The 25,787-nt window shown below is 41.0% G+C and overlaps 1 protein-coding gene across 3 annotated transcripts; it reads left to right on the top strand.

Moving 5' to 3' along the window:
• The first annotated feature begins 1,574 nt into the window (after window positions 1–1,574).
• sh3tc2 (SH3 domain and tetratricopeptide repeats 2) lies at window positions 1,575–25,398 on the top strand. 3 transcript variants are annotated; one of them, XM_044040471.1, is made up of 23 exons: window positions 1,575–1,800; window positions 6,949–7,069; window positions 8,369–8,467; window positions 10,524–10,655; window positions 11,387–11,514; window positions 11,727–11,832; window positions 12,599–12,742; window positions 14,099–14,300; window positions 14,461–14,534; window positions 15,503–15,698; window positions 15,959–16,095; window positions 16,245–16,295; window positions 16,396–16,679; window positions 17,073–17,267; window positions 17,722–18,582; window positions 19,313–19,533; window positions 19,627–19,793; window positions 20,730–20,907; window positions 20,994–21,144; window positions 21,726–21,848; window positions 21,928–22,078; window positions 23,312–23,508; window positions 24,110–25,398. In XM_044040471.1, the coding sequence occupies exons 2-23, from the start codon at window positions 7,045–7,047 to the stop codon at window positions 24,971–24,973; spliced, it is 4,686 nt and encodes a 1,561-aa protein (XP_043896406.1). In that variant the 5' UTR covers window positions 1,575–1,800; window positions 6,949–7,044; the 3' UTR covers window positions 24,974–25,398. The 3 variants fall into 3 exon arrangements, with proteins under 3 accessions (XP_043896406.1, XP_043896407.1, XP_043896405.1); XM_044040472.1 differs by lacking the exon at window positions 6,949–7,069; XM_044040470.1 differs by lacking the exons at window positions 1,575–1,800; window positions 6,949–7,069 and adding an exon at window positions 6,423–6,948.
• The last annotated feature ends 389 nt before the right edge of the window (window positions 25,399–25,787 follow it).

Here is a 25,787-nt window from a genome sequence, read left to right as displayed (position 1 = left end):
CATCCTGTCTTCTCCTTAAAATGTAACAATTTACCTTATGAGCACTTTATCGTGGTCCCCATGTGACTGTGTGAAAGTATTTAGGTCCCCACAACATGACTAATACCCACACACACACACTCACTTTTGCAGTGCAGAATAAATGGTCTGTGTCCTGCAGCCTTGCATAGCCAATTGTATGATCACAAGAGCAGTGCAGGGGCTGATGTTCGGCGCTCAGGGTGACTTTGTCATGGAGACCTGGGGGCTGGGGAAACACAATCAGTCCCAGAGTTTATATTTAACTAAGCAGGAGACAAAGAAGAAGAAGAAAAAATAATAAGATACTAAAACATTATTATCTCTCCTCATACAGATAAAGCTGGATGTGTCCCAGAAAGTGAAAGAATGTCAAAGATAAAGAGAAGGAGGTCACTGCCATCCTTTTGTTTTGTTCACATGAGGTAACACGTTTTTTTTTATTGGTCAAATTTGAAACCAGTTTTTCTAAACTCCTAATATTACTCACATAGATTTAGGCTAAACAATAAATCTCTTCACACAGGACTCAAACTAAGACCATTTAACCATAGAGTGGTAACAAGTCTAAATAAATCTAAATGATTTATCTTCAATATCCTCAGTGTATCGTTTCACATTTACATGTGCACCTATTCATGAAATAGTGTTATTGTGAAATGATAAATGATATTGATATCTGCCTGCACTTTGTCCTGACTTTCCCAGTTTCATCACAATGTTGCAACTACCGTGTCAATAACGGCAAATTCCTGCTCAACTACTGCACCCTATACTGTAAAACACACAATAATCAATACTATAGTATATCTATATATCTCACACTATGTAAAAATGCCATAAATAACATAAACATGCCATTCTCTACTGTAAAATGCAGTTCACTTATATTTATGTATCTGTGTCTATATATATATATGTATATGCATATATATATATATTATTTTTGCATAATATTAATCAGCTAAAATTTTCAAAACAAATTAAAAAAACAACTATAAACAAAAAAACTACCATGTTATTACATGACATGCATTGAAGTCCTGTTGCTCCATGGGTGAGGCTTCAAAAACGTTTGGAATGAAGATGTGTCATTTCTCAGGTATGGACTGACCACGTGTGTGAATCAGCTGACTGTGATCTTCTAAATGCAGGTGCGTCAAACCAAACTGGTGTGACTGGTGTTGTGGAATGAGGACATTTAAAACCAGACTAGTCTCAATGGGAAGTGCCAGCAGGCTATTGTGTGGGTTTAGCAGTTGCAATCAAAAGCTGACTTGCTTTCATCGCCTCATTCTTGTTGTAAGTTCATAAGTTTCCACATTTTGACAGCTAGAGGAAGTGTATGTGTGTGTGTGTGTGTGTGTGTGGTGGGGGAGAAAGAGAGAAAGAGAGAGAGAGAGAGAGTGAAGGAGGCTGTACTCTTGGCCCAATGAAATGTTGGGAGGAGTTAACAAAAAACTTCCTCAGTCCCCATGCACATGCTTTCTGTGACAGCCTCTGTGGTGCTCAAAGGTGCACACACACACACACACACACACACACACACACACACCGTCACTTACACACTCATATTTTCTTTTTCTCGTTTCCTTGTCTCCTCTCCTGTTCCCTTTGGGCTGACAGTGGAGAATGGCGACATTTTCAGCCGCTGTCATGAGATTCACTTCACCAGTTAAATGGTGAAGCCACACACACACACACACACACACACACAGACAGTATGGATAACACACATTCTGCTGAGGGAATGAAGTGAGAAGGGAGAGCTGGATCACAGAGGTAAGAGTTGTCTTTTTCTTCTTACTGTGTCGTGGACATTCTTCTGTGGTTGAACACATGTGTACTTTGTACTCACATAACCATAAAGTTCTAGTAAGTCATAGTATAACATTCTGAAGTGTTGTCACTGTCATTCTCTCGCATCATCTTGCACCAGCTCAGTCTCCTCGTCTCTCTATTCTCTTTCTGGTGAATGAAAGAATGCCACAGTGTGGAAATAAAACCGATCTGTGGAGCCTGATGAATTTGTGGTTAAGTTTCCATAAAGTTTGCTTGGGTTTTGTTCAAATTGCTGCCATGCAAAAGTGTGGGAATCTCCCTGCAGGGAGCTCTGTCCTAGACACACAGGCATGTGAGTGAGCTTACAGGAGGTTAGTCTAAACTTAGAGCCCCAAACCCCGAGTCTCATATTACTCTCCACTAAGTCCTGCATCCAAAATCTTCAAACCTAGATTGCACAAACACACACAGTCACAAACACGTAAAAACAGCCCCTGCTTGATAATGCATGTGAACACAGCCACATATAATGCTGGCACCATATGTTTCTTATTGGGGTTGAGTGTTATTGTCACGGACGGTCGAGGGTCACAACTCCAGTGCAGGCTTTTCCTGTGGTTTCTGGAGACTCAAAGGTCATTAATGGTATGTGGTCACTGGAACTCGTCGACCCGTCAACACATGCAGTGTCTGTGGCTTCACGTATCTCTAACCACATGTGTTGTTTGTACGCTTTTAGTGAAGCGGTGATGCGGCGCGGGGAATGTTTTAATTGCCTCAGTGGTCGAGCCACAGGTGTTCACGGCATCACCGTGCACCAGAAACGCTCTGTTTTCTCCATAACTGCTGTGGTTGCCACCGGACACAAGTGCTGCCCTTTACGCAGCGTCTGGCACTAACAAAGGGACGAGCATGTGACCACACGCGTCAGCCTTCAGCAGTCTGTGTTTATTAAATTAAACACAATCTGTTTTTCTCTACATATGAGAAACAAGCAAGGAGTCCAGAAGAGTGTGAGAAAATGCTCTGTCATGCCTTTGGCCTCACAAAATACACACACACACACACACACACACACATTCAGTCACGGCCATTCAACCACCAAATAAACAAGATGAAGAGAGAGACTGAAGTCAGACAAGGATTTCAGCCACTGTGTCTCCAGTGGTTACAGACACAAGTCACTGTAAATTCATCATGCATAAAGCATCTGTCACTGTGATAAAAAAAACAACTCAACAAATTGGTTGTTTTGTCTTGAATGTGTAGCGACAGAACACATTCAGGGGTTTAATGTGGGACGTGTAAGTGATGGAGCCTTTAAATGATGGCACTTATAGCAAGATGCAGCAGACTTGGACATTTACTGTTCTGTATTATAATGCCATATACTGCACATGTATGTAAGTAAATTTTATTCATAACGCACCTTTCACAGATAAAAAATAAATAAATGAAAACCCTGTTCTAACTACAAGCCTGTTTGAATAGAATAGTCTTTAGCTGCTTTTTAAAATTTAACCATCTCAAAGACGGAGATAACGCGATTAAAGATTAAATTTACTCAGTTTACTTAAATTTTGCTTTATTTTTCGCCTTTTAAGCCTCATACTTATTGTCACAATGTGTCTTATGAACCAAAATTCAATTACATACTGTCAGATCAATGACCAAAGTTTTTGGACTCCCACTGGGGTGAATAATCACAATATGTTGTATTGTCCTACTTACATTTGTTCAGGTTTTGTTATCTTTCACAAACAAAAAAGTATTTTTTGAACTCAGTAAACAAGAGTTTAAACAGAAAAACTGTCTCTGAGTCTGACATCATCCTCAGAGATGAAGAAACATTGTTTTATCTTCTTTAATGTCCTGGTTCATCATAGATTTATAGATCAGTGACACAGAGTTTTGTGCACAAGGGAGAGTTTCTCATACAAGAATGGTCACGCTGTATGAGTGTTTAGAGGCTTAGTTTCTATCGTTTCAGGTTGTTTTATCCAGCCACAATCGACAGATACACAGTGTACAAGCTTTATTTCATAGTCTGCTGGTTCACTATGTGTGATGATGAGGGGGAACCAAAAAACACATTCTAACATTTTGCGCGGTGCTCTTTGTTCTGATTTACTATTTTTTAAGTCATTATATCAGAGTTTGGTGAAGAGCAGTGACATTCCAGATTATTCTTTAGCTGAAGGTGCACACAGTGGTGCATTATTAATCTGCCACAGAGCAACATGTTTGCTTTAAAAGTTGGCCCTGACCAAAAAGTGAGCTAAATGAGTGAATTAGACATGCAAAGTTATCAGAATCGAACCTTAAAACTAAAGCGTTAAAAAACTTAACTTCAAGGAGTCACATTGACTTATGACTCACCCAGATTATAACACACTGTTCCCGAGATTGCATTAAATCATGACACAAACAACATGATCTGTTACTGGCTGAGTGAACACATTGTGCTGGAACGTCCCAGTCTTCTGGCCGTCGAACCGCGGGTCTCTGTCAACACTGTGTGTACTGAACACAACATCATAATATCAGCTTCAGAATTATTCCCTGCACAAGCCATGTCTTTATTCAGTGATAAAGGGTCACATAAGAGCAGAGTCTGTTCACACTCCCTATCAGCACACTGACTGTTTCATTTTTGTGTGAAAATAAGGTGATAATAACAGTTTCATGGTTATGAATCTGGTTTTGGTTTAGGCACTAAGTGTCGTTATAACTGTCACGGTATTAAAACACACCAGGACGCTGCTCGCTGGGATGTTTGTTACAAGCTGTTGATTTCTAATTTTCAGTATTGTGTGATGCAAAAAAAATGAATGAGAAGACTCTAAACAACAACCAATAAAACAAAGAATGAAACTATACCGTCCTTCTTTCAACCACGTTCCCATTCCACGCGTATGCAGTTAGTGGAGACCAATCTTTTATGAATTTCTCAAGAGTCCCTTTCAGTATGTGCGAGTCTCTCTGGTGGCAAGATGGACAGTTTTCATACATAACAGAATATCATGCGACTTTACATCCAGGCATTTTTGCAATCGTCTTTGTGTGCTGCGTACAGAGCGGCTCTAAGAACCTAAAATCTATGTGACTTGTCAATCACCAAACCTTCCTCCTCTGAGATTAAAGGGGACATATTATACCCTATTTCTCCAAGTTAAAATAGTTCCCTGGTGTCCTAATGAACATGTCAGTGACATACTTTGGTCAAAATACCATAAGGATGAAGCATAATAGTAGTTCAATAACCCTGCTAAACCCGCCCCTTTCAGAACGCTTGGTTTTGTGCATGGTCCCTTTATATGCAATTGAGACACAGGCAAACACACACCCACTTCTTCCAGGGGGTTTCTGATTTGTCCTCTTTACAGTGCTCACTCACTCGGCTCCATTTCTCTCCCCCTCCCTCCACTAGTTCTCTGACAATATCAACATGGCAGCGTGCGCGGAAAACAGCGAGAGTGCCGTCACAGGAAGAGACGTCCTACATAAGGATTGAGCCGAACACTGCCCAACTGTAAATCAGTTAAAAACACTTAGGGACAGCACCACCGAACGCCACCGCTGATCGCCAGCGGCGCGCGGCGAGCTGAATAAACTGCCGCTGTATGCGACTGTATCAGACTGAGTCCGTGCTCCGGTCATGGAGGACGTACTGAACAAATATTTTTAATTAGGACGTGTCAGAATGGTCAGTTATGAGCTCTGTGTGACCTTTTCTTAAAAATGTGTGTGTTTGTAAGACCGCTGGCCGCAGTCTGATGTGAAGTGGTGCAAACACACAAACACATGTTTGCTGACTTTATCCGGCACATTAGCTTCATATATAAAATCCTCTGTAAAACACTGTGCTCCACTGTGCAGCCACCAACAGCACACTTGTCCCTCCGCGTTGACATAATACCGGACAATAGGGACAAGGTGGAGCTAAGGTGGAGCTCTTGAAGTAAACTTACTGGTGGGGCGGTAACGTTCGCGGTGAAATGCGCGAAGTGCAGGGAATTCAACATTGAGTGTATGTACATATATATACATATATATGTATACAGTATATACATATATACCATATAATACTACTACTAATATGCCATTAGTAGTATTAGTGATATTTTTCTGTATAAATACTATATTTCTGATTAAGCAGTATTTTTCCCTTATAAATACTGTTTACTGTAACGTCACAGTATTGTCTTGAATAAATACTGCTTTTAGCTGTACAAAAATAGCCAAAGTCGGCAATGTCTTACTTCTGAAAATAACACAAAATACCATATTGTATTGAGGAAAAATAGTTAAAGCTTGTGAAATGTTAAAAAAAAAAAATTATTGTGACATTAACAACTAAAGGCTATAAAAACTAAGCCATTTATACTGTATGGTCTGCTTTGAGAGGCCACAAAGTGATCTTGTCGCGATGTGTTACGTCCATCTGTTTCCCTCCTGATGACAGAGCGTCAGAATGTTATGTTAAACTGTGTGATGTGGACAAACCGATCCCCTCCCATGTGACCTTGCAGCCTGTGCTTGTGTGGCATTGCCTTACAGTGGATCAGCAATACATTGTCCCAGCAAAAGACTCCCTCATTGTCTTTGTGACACACATTCTGTGCATATTTTCACTGACCCACAACACACACACAACACATAGGGAAACTCTCAAGCGAGGCCTGCCCCCCCACACACACTCATGCCAGTCGCTGAGAGTGCTTTGTGCATTCACTCGCTAACTGGGCAGCTACTGAGGAGAGAGATGCTGGTGGGAGGAGGGAGGTCCAGACTGTGAGAGACATAAGGTTCACAAACAGAAGCAAACCCAGGCAGCTAGAAAAAGACTTAGAGATGAGGCTTCCAGTGGGACAGAAGGAGCTCAGTCAGTAAACACTTAACTGGGGGGAAAGACAGAGCAAGCAGCACAGGAAAGGGAATACAGTAATAGGAAGGGAAGCAGGGCTTGTCCAACAGAGAGGAAGAGAGAGAGAATTGTTGTTAAAGAGGCTGGGGGGGGAGATGGGATGGCATTGATCTCTGGGAGCTGCCGGCTCTTGGGCCAGATGGCGTCTTGTTGCTGCAGACCGCTGCTCAACTCTTCCTGCTGTGGACCGCTCATCAAAGCCTGCCTCTCCTCCTTCACAGGTCGGTCCCAGCCTGCTCTGTGCACTACTTCAGTCCCGTCATGAGACGGAGCGCTGCACTCAGATAGACAGGAGCATAGGTCTAAGTGTATACAACATGGGTAACACATTTAGCCAAGAAGGTAAAAAAGGGCATGGAGTATTTCTTTACTGTAGCAGCATGATTGTACTTGTGTCGACTCATGCAGTCCTGTTGGTGCTAACAGTGCTCTGTATAGTGGGATGGAAAAGAATAGGCTGTTGTCCTCCTTGCCCTAATATCATGTTGCTTTGTGTTGCTGAGTTGTGTGCCCACTGTCTTGCTGTGAATGTTGTGCATCAAGTTAACACTGTTCTGTTCTGTTCTGTTGTGGTGTGTTGTGCACTGACAATGCATGTTGGAAATGGAGGAAAGTTCCACTTTAATTCAAATGAAAGTGTTATTGCACAATTAAAATTGTGTCTGAAAACATGTGACAGGGCAGGACAGCTGTCTGAGGCTGGAGGTTTTTCTGATGTCAGCGCAGCTGCCTGTGTTCAACATCATTGTTATCTTCCCCCCCGCACCCCAATAACTCCCCACTCTAACCAATGGCCTGATCTCCCCCAGTCACATTAACCCTCGTCTACACTGGGATGTTTGTTAAAAAACACTTAAACATTTTGAGAAATATGACATAGGAGAAAAAGGTTAGTGCTACTAGACAATGTGGGGTAGAGCTACACACAATATTTTCACTTTTAATCAGATAGTAAGGCTTACACCGGGACCAGACTACACAATTTCAGGCTGATTTTAAAGCGATTTGGTCGTACATTATTATTATATTAACAAGGTGTAACATACTGACAGAAACATGGCACAGAGGAAGATGGAAGCTGTTAGGTGGAATAGTGACTCCACAATCTTTTTTCCCTTTCTTTTCTTTTTTGTGTCTGAGCACAAGACCTCGAGCATCAATCATGACACTTTGGGACCCATGATTGACAACTCCTCGCCCCGCTTCTCCAATGACCTATGAACTCCTACAGTGTCGTAAATGATGATTGGTCGAGGTCGAACCATTGCCAGTCCCTTGAATAAGACACAGCAATAATCTGTGCCACTGGGATTGATAATCTGACATGAAAGACACAAATATTGTGTAGTCTGATCCCGGCACAACATGAAGACCGTAAACAGCTTGACTACAATCCCAAGAAGAACCGATAAATCTCATTAGTTAAGTGTTGATCTTTTTATAGTATAGTGAGTGATGTAACCATTGCTAAGCTAAATCAGCTAGATGTTGCACAGCAGCTGTGGCTCATATATAATAATGCAAATTCATATTTCCCAAAATATTGAAGTATTCCTTTAGGATACACTGTACTATCTGAAGTATGTGAACTATGTTCATGTTCTGGTCCAGCTGTGCACTGATTTGCTTGCCTTCTCACAGACATCTCTCCTGCTGAGCTGGATGCTCTGTGGAGGGAATCACCGTACACTCTTGGGGGAACAAATGATCACTTCTCAGGGAACGACATCATGACTCAAGGTAGAGTTTGTTTCACAGATCATTTGTATGTGTCACACAAAATCCCTGTCAGTTCATGTCGTATTTTAACAGACTAACTGTTAACTGGACCAAACCAATATCATGAGGGTCTTTTAGGAAGGAAGTGTTTGGGACATCCTCCCTGGACAATGGAGCATTTTTAACTATTTAGATTATATTGATCTGTTGTGTGTGTGCAGTGTGTGACAGTGTTAATTATCTAATGTCCGTTACATTCAAACCACTGTGAAATTAGTTCATACAATGTTAATTAAGCCTGTAGCAGTTTGATACAGGAAGGGATTTATTTTATGCCAAGAGAGACGGAGGCAACAGCAACATTGCCCGAGTAAAGTGAGATGGAGTATGACTGAAAACACAAAGTAGCGTCCAGGGAATTCTACTGCCCAAAAGGGCTGATAGTGTTGTTTGGCAAAGCCTCAAGATGAAGGATCAACTTTGTTCATAAAGACCAAACAGAGGAAGAATAATCACACCAACAATACATTTGTTCTTGAGGTCATATGAGAACATTTGGGATATATCATGTGTGGTATCAGCATTTATCAGACAAGACGGGTTGGAAACAACAGCTCTTACTCATGTGTTCAACCATGTGACTAAAGGCTGATATGTTTTCTTCGATGGAAAAAACAGTGATTTCCATCAATAGTGTCATATGGTAACAATTCCAGTTAAATCTCCGCACTCTGTGCTGTCTGGGGAATTGGACTGTAATTACAGTATGCTTCCAATCGCCCCTACGATGACCATTTTGATAAAAATGTTTCCACATGATACACCTGACATTGTCAAAATACAATTTGCTGTTTGGGAAACACTGGATTAACATCATATACACTTTGCACACTTGTTGGCCTTGACTAAGAAAATATGACTTACGAATATATTCACATGTGTAAGGAAACACTTGGACTTTACAATAAAGAAATCTTGAATCTTAAGATTATAGTGAATTAGTTTATTTGGTCTGAAGGGCTACAGACAACTGTATATATTTATGGACATGAAGAAGGTTTGAGGTGACATGTCATTCTATAATATATATCTTTAATATGCATTCAAAGAAATCTATTTGACTTTTCTAAACCACGGTGCAGCACAAGTGACCCAGTCAAACCTTTGAAAGCTTTACTGCAAACCATTAATTAATCTGTCAACTACGGAATGTTGTTTTACTGGTGTCAAACCTCAGGTACAGTGCTATACTTTAGTGTTATACCTTACCCGTCATACATGTGGAAACATTGATATGATTGCCTTTATAATCTTTTCATGTGTGTTTTTATTTTTCACTTTTTCTTGCATTCGTGTATGCCATTTTAATTATATGGATGGTAACACTTTAGATTTAGATTTAGTTGCTTTTTAGCATGCAAATTAGTAACATATTGGCTCTTAATGAGTCATTATTAAGTACTTATTAATGCCTTAATCTGCATGGCCTTATTATATAACCAGTAAGCCATTAACTAAGAGTTTTCCCTCAATAACCTCAGAAATATTGCTTATTAGTTTTAAGTAAGGAAGTTATTGTATATGAATTACAGTCTTAATGTGCTTTGCTTAGTATGGACTTTATAAGGTGGTAGCATCACAAGAATAGGAGACGGAGGCAACTCTACATTAAGGCACATGTGTTGGTTAATAAGTGTTCAATTACTAGTGAATTAGTAGTGATCAAGATGTCACTTTAGTATGGGGAACATATTCTAAGTAACAAATACTTAATTTAGAGTTATTTGGACACTATTAACACGTGTAGTTTTGTGTTTTGTTATGTAAGAACAGACCATATTCATTAGGTGTTATTAAGGAAGAATAACTATTTTTATGATACTAGCACCTGATAAAGTCCATACTAACCAAAGCACATGTATACAACAACTTCCTCACTTACTACAAGTAAGCAATAATTCTGAGGTTATTATGGCTCACTGGTTATATAATAAGGCCATGCAGAATACAGCATTAATAACTACTTAATAATGACTACAGCTTCAACATGATTCATGCATGTTTTTGTCTCTCTCAGGTACTGGTGAGGATGAGGATGGTCCGGTGGTGGAGTCAGGTGAAGGAGGGGTGGAGTCAGACAGTTACTGGAAGAAGAAGGAAGCATTCTTTAGAGGAAGCACTGTGTCTCTGGGAGATAAATTCTCCTCAGGTTTGTGAATGTTGCTTCCAATGAGTCCACTGCTTATATTACACACTTATCTACACACTACTTTACCCTCACAAGTATTCCCCGTGCATGCTACGTTTCTGCATAATGATGGAACGCATTTGCTTGTCTACTGATCTTTTACACCGTCAGCACTTAAGCTTCATCCATCTCGTCCCCATACGTTCTTCCTCACAAATGGACTTAATTGGCTTCACTGAGAGTCCAATTAGAAGCTTAATAGCTATGTCATTCCTCCAGGGACCAACACAGAGCTCATCGAGCTGCTCGCGGAAATATGAGCACCCATAGAAACCCTGTAATGAACTCTTGTGAAGTTTATGTCTCTCTTGTTTGTAGGAAGGACAATACTTCATTTATGTTGGGTATTTTTCCCTCATCCTCCCTAATTTGTCCAAATGGGTTAGTTTGACAAACTGAGTAAAGGATTATGATACAATACCATACCATGTGATACAATACACATTACCATCTCCATGGGGAAATGAATTTTAAGCTACATACATCACCATTAATACAGATAAATGCTACACATATCACAGTTAGTTGAATAATTAGAATAAGAAGGTCTATCTATCTATCTATCTATCTATCTATTTACCTACATTAAAAGTGATATACAGTATCCCTCTATCTTGTCTTTAAAAAATAACTTTTCATCTAAGATTATTTGAATTAGGGAGAAGTGCGATTAATCACAGAATTCTTTTTAGAAATTGTGCTGTTGTTCACTGGACGGAGACGCTCCAGCGAGGATCCTGACCGGACCCTACAGGAGGCTCTGCGCACGCGACTACGAGTGGTAGAGAGCAACAGCCAGGACGTCATCCAGCTCTTTAAAGTGAGTGAGAGTCAGAGCTGACGGCGCAGAGATTACACAGAGATTACAGTACTAATGTCTGTGTAATGTACGCATTACTCTCTGAAACCACAATAAAGAATAAAGTGCACTATGATATGAGTCAGCAAATGCCTGTGTAGTGTATGTAATTTGAAATGTGATTGATTTTTACTGTATGTGATGGATGAAAAATGAGATGTGTGTTATTGCAGGACTTGTCTGCACGTCTGGTGTCTGTCCACGCCGAGAAGGACAGTTTTGTGCTCACGTTCAAGACTGTGGAGGAAATTTGGAAATTTTCAACTTACCTGGCATTAGGTAAGAAGCCACACCCATTGTAATTTATTTAATGGCCAGAAAGACAGATATCATCAGTCCAAGAATTGCAAATGCACAAAGAGCTTTACTGACTCCTTAAATCAGCAAACAAAAGGTGAGCTGGAACAGCTCTGAAAAAAGGCTAAACGCTAAGCTAAACTTGACCTGAGACTGAGAAACAAACAAAAACCTTAGCTAGACTATAACAACAAAAGATCTATTTCTTTGTTCCAAACAAGAGACACTGACAACACACATATAACGCTCTGGCAACAGGAAACGGGAGAAGGGAGAAGGGAGTATATATAGGGAGTGAGGGTCAGGAGCACCAGGTGAAAACAATCAGGAAATCAGACGAGACGCAGAACAAGGCAGAGAAGGTGCTCACAGGAAGTAGAGAAAACCCCAAAATGAAACAGGAAGTGACACTGAACTAAAACTAACTAACACAAAATAAAACAGGAAGTGACACTGAAGTCAAACTAACTAACACAAAATAAAACAGGAAGTGTAAACTTACGGTGCATGACAAAAGGTTCTTCCAGTTTTGGTTGTTACACATCTGAATAAGGACAAACTTTTGATCTCAAGGAAGCAGTTGTTTAGTGTGTGAAAGCTCCCTAATTATAGTTTTCAACTTGATTGTGTCACATGTCAAGTGTAATGCTGTAAAGGAAATACAAACTTGTTATGGGTTTTAAGGAAAGATATCATCCTCAAAACTATTATTGGCATTCAATGGGGAGTTTTGTCTGCTCTGTCTCAGGCTATGTGGCTCGCTGCTTGGAGAACTTCTTGTGTGACCAGTCGTTCTGGCTGGACTCAGAGCTGCTCAGTGACCTGGAGATTAATGTAAGCGTGGATGAAGAACATCTGGCCACCCTCTACCTGGGACTGTTACTCCAGGAAGGTCAGTTACCCATGTTGTAACGTCATTCAATGGAAGATTGGTGAGAATTTTAGGGACACAGTGAATCTGTAAAATGACTAATCTTCATAAGATTTCTGAATGTTAACCCTTTACACCTAAAGTTAACCCTTAACACCTAAGCCTCAAAATGTCTGGACTATTTTTTGCTTATTTTAACCATAAAAGGGCCAGAAAATTGTAATGTTATTTACAATTTATTGCATGTTAAATTTAAAATGAAGCCAAGATTGTATTTAATTAAAAAAACTACTGTGCATGTTACATTTTAAATATGAACAGTATAAAACATACAGTATTTAAAATAACATTTCTTTGAGTTTTTGTGTCAATGTCCAAAAACAGGCCAAAAAATGTACAAGCGTTTTTGCTACTCTTTCAAAGATGCTGATTGCTGGCTTCCTGCAACAGCGCTAATAAAATGACCGTAATATCCACATGTTGGATTTGACTTGCAACTTTCAGCTTTCAGAAACGGCTGGAATTTTTCCGATCAAACCATCACGTGACTGCGGTAATGCAAAGTTCGCTTCTGCGAACGTGTCTTTGCAATCCGCTTGGTGTTAAAGGGTTAAATAAATCCTGTATCAGACTAGTGTTTGTGTCTTGTTGCATTGAATTGACCACAATGGGACAATGAATAAGCTGTACGAAGCTACGACATGACATCTGATCCCATTACTTGGAATCACTTTTTCACTTACCTCATTAAACACACAGACAGTATATAGACTGTTGCTGGTGCACATGACTTTGAACATTATTGCAATAAACGACTTGCAGCCTTTAAGCTCCATGTGCTTTACTGTGTATAGCCAGTATCTACACTACTTCTACTGTAATTACAAACAAACAATGGGATCCCATTTCATTTTTATGACCACAACTCTTCTTTAAACAGTGTAATTGAATGAAATTATAGCAGGTTGTTGCTTTATTTTTAGCAATTTTATCTTTTTTATTGTACAACATTACTAGCTCAAGCTCAATTATTATAGTATCTGCCTGTAGTATTGATTCCCTCCTGCCTGCATGCTCTACACAGACATGACTTATATCTCCTGAGCATTTCCCCGAGACAAAAAGCTTCATAGAATTATATAACAGGACTGCAGTGCTGGCAACTAGTGATAGGAATTACATTAGGAGGGCTATAAAACATTCATCATTTCAAAAAGATTGAATGAGTACGCAGTGGCTGTAATAGTTTTGCTGATCTTTAACGTAAGTGTGGTGACTTTGATAAATGAAAAATGTCATTCTGGAATCACTGTCGGTGTCTGGTTTTAGAAATGCTCGCTTGCATTTTGTGCATTAAAGCCATGAATCTCTTTGCAGGATCCTTCTTCGCTAAGGCACTGTTTACAAGAAGTGAGCAGGATGATGACGACGAAGAACAGCTGCCGTTCAAAAAGAATGACCTGCTGATGGTAAAGGACACGGGCCAGGACAACATGCGGGAGGGCACCATGCTCTCCACAGGAAACCATGGCCTGGTGCCAGTCAATGCCATGCAGCCGCTGCCGTACCCCTTCTATCAGTGAGTCACTCTTCATCAAATGTGCCACTTCAGATATATATTTATTAATATTGAAATGGATATTAATTCAAATTGTTTTTGGCTCAATAAAAAGAGCCGTATTACATGTGTTGGGCATTTTCACACACTGAGAATTAAACAGTGCTTCCTGTTTGGTCAGGTGGTTCCTGAGGAAGTACCCAGGCTGGGCTGGATGCTCACCAGCAGAAAAGGAATCATTTGAACATCCATTTGGTAACACAAAGCACACGCATGCTAGGCAGCATGTTAATATACGTAATAATAATGTAGCATTATCACATGCATTTGCACATACGTTAAACTCAGGCACTAATATGATATTTAACTGTGAAGGTTTGTGGTGCTGGCATGTAAAAGAGCAGTGTAAACGAAAATCCGAATAATTCTAAAGATGCTGTAATTTAATTTGTACTCTTTAATTTGTACTCTTGTAAATATTTTATTTAAAAAAAAAAGGGTTCAAATGTGGGCCAGGTTTTGCATAAAGTGACAAACCTACACATGCACAACTATTTTGGCCTTTTTAAGTTCTGTTTTTTTTTAGGCTGCAGCTTCAATGCGAGGGCTTAGGTTACATGCATACTAAATTCATTCATTTAGAAAGACAATCTGCTCCTTATGCACCTGTTGTTAACATTAGACTGGTGTTTTGGCATTTTAAAAACAGCTTCTGTTTTAGTTTGAAAACTCTATGGCTGCATGACAGTATTTGGGCAAAAATTACACAGTTATACACACAGTCACTCCCTAATGTGTTCCTATCGACCATAACTTATTTAACAGCTGTGAACAAAAAGCACCATTAAAACTTAGTTTATATTTTCCTTGTCTTCAGTCTAATGAAAGAAATCTGTGCTCTGATTTTTCACCATTGTTGTTTATCTAGTACTTTGAAAATAAGTATACAACTGCAGAGGAGATAATAAGCTTTCTGTTTACACCAGCATGCACATGATAAGTGTTTTTAGGGACAGATTTCTTCTGATACAGAGCTGAAACACTTGTCTAGACACAAATCGCTTTTATCTAAAAAATGCTGCTTTTATATGAAAATGGAGTAGTGTGACTGTTGATGTGGCCTTATTTACTGCTTACATCAATGTCTATGTTTTCTCTTGTATGCTCAAACATTTAATATGTTTTGCTTGTCCTAATCCTGTTTTCCTCATTAAATATCTCAGTCACAGGTTCCTGTGTAGCAGTGGTTGACTACTGTCCACTGGGGCCAGATGAGCTCCAACTGTGCCAAGGTGACATTGTGGAGATCCAAGGTCTGCTAGTCCAAGCTCTTGGCGTGTTCATAGGAACACACACATCCACCGGTCACACTGGATTTATACACAAGGCCCACGTCAAACCCCTGGACACCATGCCACTGTAAGAAGCGCCATGTTTTAAAGTCATACAATACATGACATGGTTTGAATGTACCAGTCTGGTGATGTTGTGCGTCATTCTAGCTTTAAAGCACTTTATCTTGATCGAATCCACATTAGTTAACTCTTGTTTATGGTCCGTCTCCGGTTTTTAATGAATTTCTATTGAGTGTATCTGCAGTCTGGACATGGTGGATCGGGTGAGGAGGACGGGGAGACGGCTCTGATGATAATAATGCTGCCTTTGTTTCTCCTGCACAGAGATGGACAGTTGGTCTTTCTTACTGAGGAGGAGCGAGCCAGCCTGGCTCAAGTTAACCCATGTGACCCTGAGCCAAGTGACAGTGGCCTGCTGGAAAGACTCTTCTCATCTGACATCAGTTCTGTATACAGGCTAGGTAAAAAAAGAAAAGAAGAAAAGGAGCTAATGTTTATTTCTTAAATTCTGCTACTGCTTCATTAGTTCTGGGAGTAAGAGAAGCCACACAGTGTTTCCATCTCTACTTCAAACGAGTGCTTTTAACTGATTTACCTTGTGTGTTTTCAGACAGGCTGGATGATTCAGATTTCATGTACATCAGGAGTCAGCCCAAACATGGTAATGCTTCACTAATCTCAGTGGAAATCAGCTGTTTATGAGATTATTTCTTTGCTCTGCATTGATACACTTAACTGCTGTATCCATTGTCTCCTCAAAGATCATAAGGTTTCTTCAAGCGCGCGTCAGAGTGTCATATCAGAGCGAAGTGGAGGAACACCCCCGTACCACTCCTCCCCACGCCACTCTGTGTCTGTCTCTTCTCCACGGCTGTCCATTTATCACTCCCAAAACCCTCTGCCACGCGACGGGGAGCATCTGTCCTTCACGCTGGACGAGTTCCAGGAAGACCCACCTCTCTTCTTGGAGGAGAACAGCTGGGAGGGGGAGGAATCCCATCTCAGTGACCCCACACTGACCCTGCTCAACCATGAACACTTCCAGGTCAGCAGATCCTCAACATGTCCAACCATTAATTCATTTATCAAGCCCAAACCAGAGCAGCAGATTTCTTCTGTATCTTTTACGTCTCTGAAAGAACTTCTAGTTCATTTTACATGAGATCTGAATCAGGAATTGGGAAATTAACAGTATTTATTGGTTAATAAATTACATTATTTAACAAATTACACTCGCCATCTTACAACTCACTTATAATTGTATTGGCGTACAATTATTTTACAATTAAATAATGTGACTAGATTTTTTTTTGTTTTATGACCAAAACTGGTCATCATTTAAAGAAAAAATGATTTCATTAAAGAAATCTACCACCATTACCTTGGTGAACATGTTCTGTTCTTTCACAGAATTTGACTTTGTTTGTTCTTTTTCCAGGAGGACTTCCTGCCTCTGTGTGACCTGCAGTACTCCTTCCTGTGGTTGACCTTCAGTGGGAAGACTGAGGACGAGCTCTCAGGTCACCTCGAGAGTGTCAGGGAGTGTGCCAAGAGGACGGGCATGCACTGGGCACATCGACGGGCATGTTTTCTCCTGGGAAGACTCTGTGCCCGGAAGCTAAAGCTCTCTCAGGTCAGAACTTCATTTACGGTATTCACACAGGTTTTGAGTGTATCGATCAAAGACTATAAAATATGGATGTAGTGTCTTCAGGTTTTCAAGTGAAGCCCATAGAGAAGAATGGAAGTAGCAGTTAGTTACCAGGTGTGATTCCCCTGTTTGTAAAAAGCAGCATGTTTCAATGGAAGTCTATGGGATAAAGGAGGCTACTTTTCACTTGATTTATAATGTTAGTACATTTTCAGAAGGAGTTAATGGTCTCAAGGTAGTTTCAGGTCTTCAATAGAACATGAGTCAGTTTTGTGAATTATGTTCCAGTTTAGAGGAAAATAAATGATAAAGCACAGCACATACTTACAGCTAATATTGTCCAATAGGTGTTTGGTTGCAGGTGACTGCAATCAGACTGTGTCCATTTTTTCTACACATTTAACTGATCAGCTCCTATGTTTCCTCTTTACCTCAGGCACGGGTGTACTATGAGGAGGCTCTGAGCGTTTGTGTGGACAGTTTCTCCGACACCCCGCTCCTCATCGCTCTCTACACCAACCTCACTGCCCTCTACTTGAAGCAGCGCATGACTGACAAACTGCCCCAGACTCTGGAGAAGGCCAGTGCTCTGCTCCTCTGTCTCCCCAGCCACACCTTCACCTCCACAGACGAGGTCGAACTGCTGAAGCTGCTCCTGAGGAGATCAGTGGTGATGGGAGACAAAAGATTGGAGGCTCGTGTCTGCTACCTCATCTCCAGCCTCTTCCTGCTTCTCAAGAAGACTGACGACGCCCTTCCTTTTGTTGAGAGACTCCAGTTTCTCACTGTAACTCTCTCCGCTGCCGAGGGACGACCCATAGCTCCGTTGGACCTCAACTGGCTCTTGAGCTGGCTCTATCATCGTAAATACATGCCTTACTTAGCACTGGCTTCTCTGAGTCTGAACTCAAGGCAAGACCACTCACTCCATGATGCCTTTCAGGGGATTGAGTTGTTTATCAGGAACTCTGTTCGCCTGAATCCACGCTGGAAGGAAGGAACTTCCCTACTCCCTGCCCAGATTGTGGTTTACCTTCAGCGAGCGTTGGCTACAGCTGAGCAGGGGGACGACATGAAGACCCAAAGGGACTTGTGTTTGGGCTTGGCCTCAGTCTACCAGCAGTATAATGCATTTGACAAAGCAGTGCTCTGTGTTCAACAAGCCGTAGAGATGGGTGGCCACATCAATGAGGAGGAGGGCTTTGAGGCCTCTGTGCTGCTCGGGTGGTTGCTGGTGTTGACAGGACAAGCGGAGAGGGCCCAGAGTGTCCTAGAACCACTGCTCACATCACTTCAGGTAGTTACTCACCTACATCATTTCTCTAGCTCCATTTTTGGTTCATTTTGGTACCCAAACTCTTTGGGTACCAAATAATTATAAGACACGCCTCAAATACACTAAACTGGCGGAGTCTTTAACCTGCAAACTGTCCCATCTTTCCCTCCGCCTGCCTCTACTACTGTTACCCTGCACTGGTGTTGCTGCTCGTGCTTTAAGCCCCACCTCCAACCTAGACTCCACCTGCAGGCGCCAACTAACTTTAGGCGTTACGAAAACGAAATCACTCCCTGATCAATGTAAACATATCCGTGGGGAGTGATTAAGTCAGAGCCTGAACGCCAAACTAAACCAACTAAATCATTTGTATTGTGATGTAATAAACATTCAAACATGAGTTGTCTGACTGAAATGCAATGATTTGTGTTTCCATAGTCCAAAGTTGTGAACTAGTACAAAAATAACTGATCAACATCCCACTTTTAGCACCCTCTTGTTGTCCAGCAGGTAGAGTTAGACACACTGTAGTCAGTTGATTAGTCAACAAAGAATTGTTGGGTATCGTCTGGTTGAAAACAGTAAACACAAAGTGATAAAAGTGTCCACACAGCAGTCGTTTCCCCAAAAATGATTTATCCTTGAACAGGTAATAAAAACAAAGACCACCTCAGGGTTGAGTGTTCTAAACTGCACTGGTACTGCACTGCTTTGTGGAAATGCAGCTTTGTGTGTGTGCATCTCTGTCCAGGGTTCAGACAGTCCCACACAGCGAGGAGTGATCCACAACCTCTTGGCTTTGTGTCTGAGGCAACAGGGTCGCGTCCCAGAGGCAGGCTGGCATCTCCACTCAGCCTTGGTCATCTCCAGGGAGAGTGGGAATCAGAGGAACCAGGCGCTTGCACTGGCCAACCTGGGCTGCCTGGCACTGGATGTGGGGGCGTCACGGGTGGCACAGCGCTTCCTCGTCAGGTCAGATATCTGTATTTAAAGACGTATACAATTGAAAAACACGAGGGGATGCAATAACTCACTCACTGACTATGGTGTTAATTATATCACCAGATCACTGCACCTTTTTCTTGAGCTTTGGGACAGTCCCACAGATGAGGAGCATGTTCAGACCTACCTGTGGCTGGGGCGGAGCTACAAAGACAGGGGGAGGAGACAGGAAACCAGAGCGTGTTATGAAATGGGACTGTTAATTGCACTACATGCCAGAAACCTGCACAGTAAGTACATCATCACCACAGAAGGTAAACTTGGTTAAAGCTTGGTAAAGTGAAGCAGAAACTTTTGTTTTAATTTTTAAATGATTTCTTGCTCTGCTATTGTTTTTAAGGAGAGTTTGTTTTAAGGGCAATTGCTATTCTATTCTACTCTATTCTATTCTATTCTGTGGACTGTGAGATAAGCAGGTATGTGAATGTTTCAGTTGATGAGAACACGTCAGTGCCCTCTGGTGGACAAACAATGTAACAGAAATCCATAATCATATGCTTTTTGTATGGTGTTATGTATAACAATAATAATAATACTAGTAATTGCAATTGTGATAATAATATGTTTTTTGTCAAATACAATGACATATTATTGGTAATAAAACATCTTTAAGTGCTCATCGAGATTTACAAAACCTAAATACAAATTCAAGTAAATACATTTTGTAATACATAAAAACATAAAATACATCAAATGTGTCAAAAGCAATATGAAAAAATATATAGTGAGACTGGTGGCTTATTGCTGGCTAACATCTGAGGTGTGTGCATAATACAAACACTGGATCCAGGAAGCCAATCTATTCAATCTATACGGCATTACTCAGGACTTAAACACAGGAATCTATCAAATATAAAACAATATGAACATTCAAATAATATCTATCAAACAAATAAACATTATTAAATATATCCTTATTACCTCACAGGGGTGTGGTCTTTGTTCCTCACATTGTTACATTAGGCGGGAAAAGAGGGGTCAGAGTTGTTTGTGGCTGGGTTTTATAAGTTAGTGTGTTGTTTATCAGTGATGACTGCAGGTTTTTGCACAGCTGCTTGTTTATCTGTTTTACATGTACGGTGTAAGCTGACACTGACATACTGTATGTGTGATGAAGATGAAGTGCTGAGGAACAAGTGGTGACACTTTCGCTGTGTGCTTCTCAGGTCAGATGGTGGTGGCCAAGGTGCTGAGTCGACTGTACGCTGACATGCTACTGTACGGTCAGAGTATCGTTTATTTTGAGCACTGTGTGTCGGTATCCAGAGATCTCAAGGACAAGAGATTAGAGGGAGAGTACCTGGAAATCCTCAGCAGCCTCTACCTCACACTCAACACTGAGAGGTGATTGACAACCTTCCCCTGACTCTCTTCTCTTTCAGTGTGTTTAACAACTCTTTATTTTTGAAAAAATGTCTTGTGTGTTGTAGGTCTTCTCGTAAGTCTCTGGACTACACCAAGCAGAGTCTGAGGATTTCCATTGATTTGGGGAAGAGGGAGGAAGAGTCAGAGACGTGGTTACAAGTGGGACGCATATATTACCTCATCCAGGAGGACGAGCTGGCGGACATGTACCTGCAGGTGAGGGAGGGAGGGGTTACAGGCACCCCATAACCCTGGTTACACGACTGAAAGTAAAGTTCCTTAGGTTAGTTTCAAATGTACTTCTTAAAGCAGAAAAAGCAGTCTGGTTGCTTTTTTTGGCGCTCCTGCTATAGTTTTGGAGTAAATAAATATTATTTTTACGACACCACCATGAACATCAATGCATTGTCTACTGCTCTATCCTCACTGTCGTAAAAACCGCTGACGCTCCCCCCTTCCTCCCCCTCTCCTGGCCGTGTGCATTGTATTTCTGTCCATGCCACTCATCATCCATTTTTCGCCGGCTCTGCCACGTACTGGCTCGTGAGACCCCAGACTTTGTGAGACCTCCTGATTCTGAGGACTCCGGGTCGAGGCCCTGATCTTGCAAGGCTGGTTTTCTGCTAACAGACAGTAGGGGGCAGTGGAGACAGCCCACAATCTCCCTACAACAAGCTGTTTAAGCATCTTAATGACTCTGAGGCTGTTAAATTAGGGTAAACATCTTGCATAGGTCTGCTTTAAACATACACCGTGAGCAGGGATTTACTTTATATGCTCGTTTATATGATTGACAGGCAGCAGTGAAGACAGCATTGAGGATGAATGATTCTCACTTTGCCATGAGCATCTATGAAGAGGCAGGGGACGTCTACTTCAGAGGCCACAGGAATCAGATGTCTTCTTTGCCTTTCTTCAGGGTGAGGGAAAACAAAATAGTACCTGTACATATATTGACACAGCTGGTTTAACTGAACCAATATGTTTTATATTACTCAGGATGGCAGTCTGCCATTTGCACGCTGCATCAAGGACGTCCACTCAGAGTTTCGTTTGTTGAGTAAATTGACAGAGCTGTTGATGAACCACGGTGAGCTGGAGGAGGCTCTGCAGTACGCACCACTGGCTGTTGAGATTGCCGCCAAAACAGGTACAGAGCTGGGGCGAGTGGAATCACAACCTTATTTTCATCATCATCATCATTCTTTATTTATAACAGGGAAAGGGACAGTTCTTCTACTCTTCTTCTTCTCTTAAGGGCATCCTGCAAAACAACGTGTATCATAAAGGCAATACATAATACAAAATGTGCTGAATAAACGAAACAGCAATATAAAAAAAACATCACACACACAGAAAACAGTCACACATACGTTCACTCATACATCCACACACAACTTTACATGTTTCTGACAGTTGTTCCATTTTTTTGAGGTGCATAATATTTAAAAGCAAGTTTTCCAGTGCTTTCTTCACAATGTCGTGCAAACACACGTGACTGTCACTGACTCATTGAAGTGGCAGGTCAGTTCCACATCAGTGCAATAAGTTATTTTGGGCTGTCGCTCGACGTGGAGGGTTGAATGACTGAATGAAATTGAATCATTCATTAATAAAAGTCAGCAATATAATGATAATTCATAATTAATTATATAAATATCATTAATTAAGAATTAATGACATTATATCAACAACATTGAATAAACATTAGCTTTGGTCTTAGCTGCAGCTGCTGACGTCACCTTGGAGGTGTTATTGGTGTTTCACAGCGTAGATATAGTACTTGATGATCTTCTGAAGGTTTAGTTTCAACAAAGTCAAACAAACAGACATAGAGACGCTTGGCTTTTAGCCACAGGGCGTTTCCTTATTCCCTGAAGGACAAAAAAACGTTTGTACGCCACTCTGAATCCACATTCCTGTCTTATTTGTGACTGATGATCCAAACATTCCTGTTTCATTAAAAGCATTTCTCTCTTAAACCCATGACTGTTATATGCACGCATGATACCTGTTTCATAGAAGCGATATTATCTGTCAATGTTGTTGACAGGAAAATGACAGGAAATGTCAAACCAGAAGTGTCTTACATAATACTTAATAAAATAAGGTCTAAAAGTTAAAACAAATGTTTTGTTTTGTGGGTTGAAAGTCATTCTAATTGGTAATTGAGAGAAGGAACACTTGCACCTGTGTCCTCGATAAAAAACTATCGTAAAATCTCCTTTTATTGTGGAGTGTTTTCTACAGCTGTGTCACAACCAGGAAAAATAACACAGTGTTGCTTAAACTGTGAATGAAGATGTGTTCTGACCTGCAATAACAATGGAGTGGTTGATATGGAGCTACTCTGTGAACAGACAGTGTTATTGTTGTCCCTCAGCTGTGCAGGTGAACGAGAGGACAGCGTACCACAGACTGGCGACAGTTTACTACAGACTGCAGCAGTACGAGATGGCAGAAAACTACTACCTCAAGTGCCTGTCCCTCTGTCCCCCGCTCCTGCAGCACCCAAAAGAGTCTCGCTACTACACCAAGGTCTACTGCAGACTAGGAAATATCACCCTACACAAACTGAAGGTCTGTTTTTTGGGCATTTTTGAAGTGTGGTTTCATGAGCTACTGACACAGTCAGTGCTGATGTCACTGTGAGCACTGCACCTGAGAAACAAGGGAAACCGGATTTCAGCAACTTAACAAAAGGTTCAGCAAATAAGATGTAAGCCTGCTCCATCCTTGTCGTCTAAACAATACATTCTTAAGCTGTTTCCATCAGGAAACTGACGTTTGTAAATCCAAATGTGTTGTTTTGGGACTTTGGTGGTTTAATTACTTTTATGGACTTAGAATTAGGTGACACAGATTTACCAAAGAAGTTCATTTGGGAAAAGGCTTGATTATATATTCTTTAGATAACACAGACCGAGCAGGTGTAGATTTTATTAGGTGAGCCTTTTGTAAAGTGGCCGATATGTGTCTCCGCTGTCCCTGCTGGTTCACGAGTGATGGCAGAGCACAAAAAAAAGATTTGAACTATCCCTTTAACATGTGTTGATAAAGCGATTGTTAGTATTTGCCTTTATCTGATGTCGCTTTAAAAGAAAATAATCTTCAAATCTGATGATAAGTAGTCAATTGCAGTGAGACCTGATCTGAGCTGTGCACTGTTCACTGTGTCCAGGATGCGTTTGATGCAGTGGGCTACTTCCACTTGGCCCTGGCAGCAGCCCTGGAGGACCAATCTCACCCTGAGGCTCTGTATGTGGTGTACATGAAGCTGGCAGAAATCCACGGCAACCACATGCCCGATGCTCACCTGTGCCAGGTTTACAGGGACAGAGCCCAGAGTCTGAGGAGAGTTCTGGCTGGAGAGGACGACCCAGACCCAGAGCTCAACCTGCAGAGGGAACAGCACTCAGATGTTGAAATGGCACATACAGACAGTTTGTTTAAGAGCACTGATTCCATACCTGAAGATGAAGATTACAAAGGTGAGTCAAGTCCAAGAACATGTGTGAGGCCTGTTCCCGCAAAGGACGGCTGTGGAGACACTGATCCTGGAAATGCTCATGGAAAAGAAGACCACCATCACTATCTTCCTGACACAGATGGCGCTTGCGGGGATAGATGCGAGACGGACACCATCACCAGTCAATCGTACAGTGACAGTATTTTCACTGAGTCCTTTGATACGGCAAAGGAGCAGATGTCGGACACCAGCAGCTCCACTGACACTTCGCAAACTTACCAGAACCCAACTGAGGGGGCTGACCCAGACTTTGACACTGACCACAACATGTCCACCCAAGTACCTGTCCACCCCACCAACGATATCACAGGAGACACAGATGTTAGAGACACTGATTCTCATAAAGCAAAGGACGCTCGTGCAGATCCTATAGAAGAAGACGTCAGTCTGGAGGACAGTCGGCCTGAGCTTGACCACAGAGAGGCTGTTGGACTACATCCAGACAAGACTGTTAGTGTAGACAACGCTTGTGACTGCACAGAGACACATGAATCTGAGACGAGAGACACAGGGTGAGCACGAGGACTTGGACCATGTATACATGCAGTTGCACTTTCTGTTCTTCACTGACATTTCCCTTGTCTGGTCACATGTTTCCTGACCGGCAAACTGATTGCAACGTTCCAGTCACATGGCACTTATTGGAAGAAAAAAAAAAAAATGATGTCAATACTGTAAAAATAGTATACTCGATTAAAAAGCATGTGCCTTTTGTGTAAGATATTCTGTGGTTATAACACTTGTTTATAAATTCTTGTATCTCTGGAAGATATGGCACACACATAAAGACGGTTATTTTGTTTATGTATATTGTTTATTTTGTGCTTTTTTAAAAAAATTTAAATAATAGTTGGCTTTGCCAAAATGCATATAAAGAGCCCAGAAACAAAGAAAGCAGATTTCAATAATATTGTCAACTCAATAAATAGTATATGAGCTCATTTATTTGCAGTTTTTGGGGGATTTTACTCTAAGGAAAATGGTATATTAGCTTGAGGACTTATGGTATACACATTTGATGTGTGAGCTAACTTCACCTTTTGCAATTATGAGCTTTAATAGCCGTGGACAATTATTGAGCTCTATATCTCAGAAGAATGAGAAATAGCATTGTTTGGTTAGGTTTGTTTTTCTTCCCCTCAAACTACAGCTGAGTTCACACAATGCTGCCCATCATTTAGAGCTGTCTCTGTCTTAAAAATAACAATAATAATGATAAAGTTTTTTTTCAAATAGTAATATTTAATGTACATACACTTCTTTTTGCAGAGGCTTAATAATAAACTGATTGTAGACTTTTTGTTAAGGTAAAAGTTATAGTGGATTGAGC

This window comes from Solea senegalensis, linkage group LG12, assembly GCF_019176455.1.
Source record: "Solea senegalensis isolate Sse05_10M linkage group LG12, IFAPA_SoseM_1, whole genome shotgun sequence".
In the NCBI taxonomy this organism is placed as follows: Eukaryota; Metazoa; Chordata; class Actinopteri; order Pleuronectiformes; family Soleidae; genus Solea; species Solea senegalensis.
The sequence above is the reverse complement of the archived record's forward strand: the minus strand, read 5'-3'. Positions and strand labels throughout refer to the sequence as shown.